This window comes from Microtus oregoni, unplaced genomic scaffold, assembly GCF_018167655.1.
Source record: "Microtus oregoni isolate MIOR12 unplaced genomic scaffold, Mior012 000033F_ref0000390, whole genome shotgun sequence".
NCBI lineage: Eukaryota > Metazoa > Chordata > Mammalia > Rodentia > Cricetidae > Microtus > Microtus oregoni.
In genome coordinates, this window is record NW_024543092.1 from 3847206 (window position 1) to 3853205 (window position 6000).

General features: G+C 42.8%; 1 protein-coding gene across 4 annotated transcripts in view; it reads left to right on the top strand.

Annotated features, from left to right (window-relative positions):
- The window catches only part of Phactr2 (phosphatase and actin regulator 2), a 268683-nt gene extending 263302 nt beyond the window's left edge, over window positions 1-5381 (top strand). For all 4 annotated transcript variants that reach the window (XM_041680164.1, XM_041680166.1, XM_041680168.1 and 1 more), the window contains one exon: window positions 293-5381. In XM_041680164.1, the coding sequence (XP_041536098.1) occupies window positions 293-308 (16 nt within the window). In that variant the 3' untranslated portion in view covers window positions 309-5381. The remainder of the gene's footprint in view (window positions 1-292) is intronic.
- The last annotated feature ends 619 nt before the right edge of the window (window positions 5382-6000 follow it).

The window sequence follows — 6000 nt, forward strand, 5'->3', positions numbered from 1 at the left end:
ATAACCAAATCCATGTAAAACCTGTCTCCCTCTGCATAATGTTGGTTAGAATATGAGCCTTGAGCATGGAGATGGTTTGTCTTCTTTATTCTATGAGCCTGAATAGTAAAGCCGAGATCATTTCCGTAAAATCATGTCTACTTTCCAGCATAATGCACGTAATAGCATTCTGTTACAGCAGCGACTTAACGGTAACTGGCTTGGTGGTATTCAGAACTGCGCCTTACGCGTGTCACCAAATGCAGAATACACGTCTATGCCAGGGGCTCACAGTCTCTGTTTCTTACTGCAGGTTTCATCGTCCATAATGAGGTGCGGGACTGCTCAGAAATATAAACTGATCATCCCTAGCTGAAGTCCTGCTTCCTGAGACCCCGAGATTGCACTGAGATTTGAACGTGGATGTTTCCGTTTCATTGTGGTGAGGGAGGCCTGTGACTCAGCTTTCGTTGTGCATGCTCCTCACCTGGACAGCCCAGACGAGGCCAACAAGCTGAGAACCAGACGCAGCAAGCCTGCCTGCCCAGGATGTGCACTGATGGAAGGGCAGTCTGGTTCTCTCAGCTGCTTTTCCTCGGACAATTTCATCAAAGAAGACAAGCAGAAGACAATCGCCAGTTCGACTACCGGAAAGCCAAATGGTATAGTGTGTGTGGGTTCGCAAAACAAGAGACATTGGAGTTGCTGGTGGTCACCCCAGCAGGGTGGGAGCTAAAAAGAAGGAGAACGGTTTCATTATGTTAATGAAGAAAAGAAGAACGAAGATAAGTATATTTTTGAAGTAGGCATTTGGTAGCTAAGAACTTACGAAGGGATTTGGGAACCTACTCACCCAGTGTGGATTCCTTAAAGACTTGATTCCAGAACATATATTCTTGTTTCGCCAATAAGTTGGTTCTGTGTAATACCATATTTTTTATGTTGTGCCAGTGAACCCAGTTGCCAGAAACAAATCTGTGTGTGCATTAAGTGCGAGAAGCCTCTACCAACTCTTACCAAGCATGCTCGCTCACATTGTGTTGCATGCTTCCAGTGGCCCGCGATCCACGTGACATTTTCTTAGCCTGCTTTCCTAATCAATGAGCCCTCTCCAAGGGTAACAGAGATAAGGTCAGATATAATGTGACTCTGAGAAACCGTTGCAGGCTTTAGAAACAAATCTCCTGATTGTTCCCTGTCTTAATTATCTCCCAAGTCAGAAAAGCATTCATTACCGAAAGAAGATTATAAGGACAATCACGATACCCTTTTGAAAAACTCAGTCCAGAGTTGCAACTTAAGCAACATACAAGTGTGTGTTCCTTGCTCTTAAGTTCTAAAGGGGAATAAATAATAATAAAATGCCAGGTAGTTTTGAATGCTGCATTAAAAGTAAAAAAGTTAGGTTGCTGCTATTAAAAAAAAAAATATCAAGCACATGGATTTAGCAAAAATACCCTAAGGCTTTCAAGAAACACAGAAAATTGCTGGTTTATGTAAAGGAAACTTTACCTTCTGTGCTGATTCTGTGGATCGCATCTATACATACAGTCTTTACTCCCCATGCCAGAGAAGCAGTGAGATACAGTGGAAGACGGTTTCCTGAGAGCCTCTAATCAGTAGTGTTTACATTGAGAAGCTTCCTCCCTTAAATTGCCCTTCTCTGCGGTATCAGGCCAGCACAGAACCCCAGAAGGGCTCACTTGTAAATACTCCCCTAAATTTCATTGTCCCTTAACAATTGTTTTGGGCCACCTGGATTAAAAGCATGCCATATTGTGTTTTCAAAAGAGAAGGCAGAATCTGTATCGCGTCTGCCTTACTCTCCGATCTGAAACGATATCTGTTCTGAACCATTCCTCCTTCAGAATGTGGAAGCCTGTAATTTTCTATCTCTACTGAGAAGTCAGCATTTAATCAGTGGAATAAGTGTAGGTCCCACCACTCTGTGGTATTGGGAAGAACCACTGGAAATTTGATGATTTCATTTCAAAGTAAAAGTGGTTAGCTGCAGTTGGCTTATTATAAGAAGCCGGGAGGATCATTCTGTGAGGTAGCCAGCATTATTGTCCCCTGAACTGCGCTTAGCTGTTGCATTAATAAAATAAGGCTGCCATTTACACTGGTCCATTCCACTAACGGCATAGGACAGGCTTTAATTTTGAAATAGCGTCTGTGTGTGCCACAGTATTTGTCTTGGGCTGAGGGCTCGTTCCTTTGGTTGTTTGCAGTACGCTGCACACTCTCTAGGAGCCCCGAGCTGCCCTCCCAGCCATTGGTTGCTTCATAGTGTCTCAATTCGACCATAAAAATTAACTTCTTTCTCGTTAATTGCACAGTAGTGTTCCTTTATGATATTATCATGTCAGTGTCATGAGAAAAATGCCAAGGCAGATAATGTTTCTTTTTCTATGCGTATAACCTTCGAATATTTTACAACTCCTAACCGCATGTTCTCTGTACATTGTAAATGCAAGACTTGCACACCAGTTTGTCCTTCAAAGTGTGTGTCATAGAAAGTTTCCGTGTGCTTGTTAAAAAGAACAATATTTTTTCCCCATAGTGGTCCGAATTACAGTTTTTCTTTCCACAATGATCTTCGCCCACTACAGAACACAGACTGCCTCTCATGCTGAAGCCCCCAGTTCAATCCCCAGTACCGCACAGATGAAAGCCTGTTTTCTTGACATGATCTGTCACATCTATGAACTACAAATACCTTTCCTCCATACTGACTCATACATTTACAGAAAAATTTTCAAGTTAGAGAGAAGTTTAAAAAGCTAAAAATTAACTACCAGTAGTCTAATATTTAAGTAATTAGAACGACCTGTTAGTTCATTGCAACAATCTATTCATTTTTTAAAAGCCATGGAAATAATTAAAATATCATGAGCCAAGCTGTAGTGCTCAGAGTAAGTCTCTATTTTCGTGGTTAATTTTTAAAGACAGAAAAATGTAAAGGCTGCATAACCTCACTAGCGACCCATCCAGGCATCCCCACAGAAGGCAAAGCAGCCATGTCTCTCTCTCTCTCCCTGCAATTATGCCTCTGCCCTCCGCCAGCGTTTCTGCAGCCCAGCCAGCCCGCCACTGTTCCCTAAGACAATAAATGTGTGCAGAAATCACAGTTATTTCTTGGTGCAGTTGTAATATGGTTCCAGTTTTTCACTAGAGCCTGGAGATGGAGAAACGGAGGAAGTTTTCCTGACTCCTGAGATAGAATGAAAAAAGAAAATTAGCCCATCTCATGGAAGGTCCCAGGCAAGAAAGAACTAGACCAAATATAAAATAAAAAGTGGCCGTTTCTATCTTGGCTTTTCACGGAGGAGAGAAACCCTGTTGGTCTGAAGGTAATGAGAGAACACCAAGTCCCCTTCATTCTGCAGCCGCACAGTCATTTCCAACCAAGGCGATAAAAACAACAGTCCCTTAGTCGGCATTCATCTGGGGCATCTTGGCTGGAGATTTTTTACCCACGTGAAATGCCTTGTGGTTTTGTGTTAGCTGTCCTTTACCTTTATGTTTTTCCCTTCAAACATTTAGCTAAAGTCTGCAATATTCAGAGAACCATCCTGGGTATTTGAACAGCCATTAATTAAAAAGGGAAAAGCAAACAGACCGGGTTCTCTGATTTACCCAGAAAAGCTGCCTTTTTTCGTTTCTTCTTCCCATCCTTATTTGCAAAATGAAGGCAGTCACTTACTTATCTGTCTCTGGTGTCAGGAGGAAATTCTGAAATTTAATTGAAAATAGACTTAAGGAAATAGAAGACTCTAATTGCTCCTCAAAAGTCACCAAATATTGAAAACGAGTTGTGAGCCTTTAAAACCTCTGTTCGATTTGTATCCTATGATTGATTCAGTGACGCGCTGGCATTTTAAAACAAAAAATACAGTAGTTTGTCCCTGGGAGAGAAAGAAATGGGGGTTAGCACATCCACCCCATGGCATCACAGGACAGACAAGCCTACCAAAGACCAAGCCGTAGGCACAGTAGAAAGAGGCCAGTCTGCCACATAGCAGTATGTCTGCATTTGAACAGAACAGTATTTTCTTTTTCTTCATCCCCTGCTCAGGCAGTCCATCCTGTGTTATCTGTGCGTGGTCCTAGCAGCCTAATTTAGAGTAGTAAACTTTCTTTAGCGGTGAGACAGACTTAAGCAAATCGGAGATATATGAACTCAATGTCATTTTCATCAGTGTAGTGAATTTGTTTATGCATTCCTAAATCCTCACTTTATTCGCTCATCATTACCAGTACAAGAAGCTGTGGTTGGATATCATCACTCCTTCCCCCGCATCCGCAGAGTATACAGATTGTCCCTTCACCCCTTAAAATGATGAATTCTTTGTTAGGATTTGCTGTCTACTTACTGGTGATATGTTTCCTTTAACAAAGCAGAATGAACCTTTCGAAGATATGGGCCGGAGAGGACAACAGTGGGAAAAAATAAGCAATGGTCAGATTAATGGGAACAGCTTCCTGAGAGAAAGTGCATGCCTAGGCAACTCAAACCCAAGTTCCAAAGAGGGACTCTAGGTTCCACTACAGAGGCAAGCAACGACCAAAGGGTGGCCGAGGAGAGGACGGCAGAAAAGCCCAAACCACTCTCCTTTTTGCTTTCTGTTTACCTTTTCTAATTGCTAAGCTTAAACACGGTTTCAAAGCTTGAACCACTATTAGCATTTCTAAAAGGCAACTGTAATAGAGACCAACTATTTTTTTTTTTGCTATGATGATATTTTGTTTTCTGTTTTGTTTGTTTGATTTCTTTTTTGTGGACGGCTTCATCCCAAATGAACAAATCTTATTTTTACATATTGTAAGGATTTTGGCAAAGAGATGGAGAGTCGTGTAGCTGCTATTCCTACATAATGCCAATTTTTAGCCGCGTTGGGTTTTAACGCAGGAAAATGCCATTGAGCTTGTTGCTCCTCTGCAGCAGCTGCGCATGAACAAAGAACTGTTGATAGATGGTCCCCAGTGGGGGTGCTGCTGGCATTTGGATCTGGGCAATTCTTTGTCGTGCTGAAATGTACCACATGTTGCAAGATGTTCGGTATCCCAGACTCCTAGCGACTCAACACCAGGATTGTTCCCTGACATTGTAAAAAAAAAAACAAAACAAAAAATAAAAACAAAATAAAAAGCCTTCCCCGTATCTATACACCTGCACAGAAGGGTGCACCCCCCGCACCTGAATACCACTGTCTACTAAGGACACACAGAGGAAAGTGCCTGTCCCCGAATATCATCTCCACTGCCTTGCATGTCTCTTATCCACTTCAAGCTTTCTGCTTAGATGCAGCTTAAATTACTCTGTTCTCTAGGAGAGAGGGTTGCCAGGCAGCGTTGTCCATTACAGTGGGCAGAGTGACCTGACCTGATGCTTGTACGTACTTTGGGGCGCGGGGGGGGGGGGGGTGGGGGGTGGGGGGGGGGGTGGGGGGGGGTTAATATGTGAAGCAAACTTTTGTTCATCGCTTCAGAACTAGACTGCTGGCCACAGCAACACAGTAGTGGCTCTGAACAAAACAGATGGCCTTTGGAAGTCAGAATTAGCTTCTACCTGGTAACACCACGGACCGGCTCGCCTCTCTTCCTATAGACAGCACAGTTAATTCACATGGAAGTTTGGATTCCCTCATGTAAACAAGCCCATATGGTTCGGCTTCTCTAATAAGAGGTGCAAATGGGACATGGTGGCAGAAATGTGGGTTAACTGGATCGCACGCATATTGCTCACGCCACAGAGCCGAGGCTATGCAGAGTAAAGCGAGTTCTCCCCCGGGTGCAGCGCGATCAACCTGCGCTAACCATACGGAAGCATACTCTTTATGCCACTGAAATTTAATAGTCAATATGTCTTGGAAAATATTTAGATGAATTGCAGCTAGCTGCAAGGATGGAATTAATTCCTCCCACTCTAACCTTTTTAATATTAAAATCTAAAGACACTTTGTCTTGAAAGCAGAGCAGCTCAGAGTCAATAAAGGTGGTTATAGCATAAACCTATAG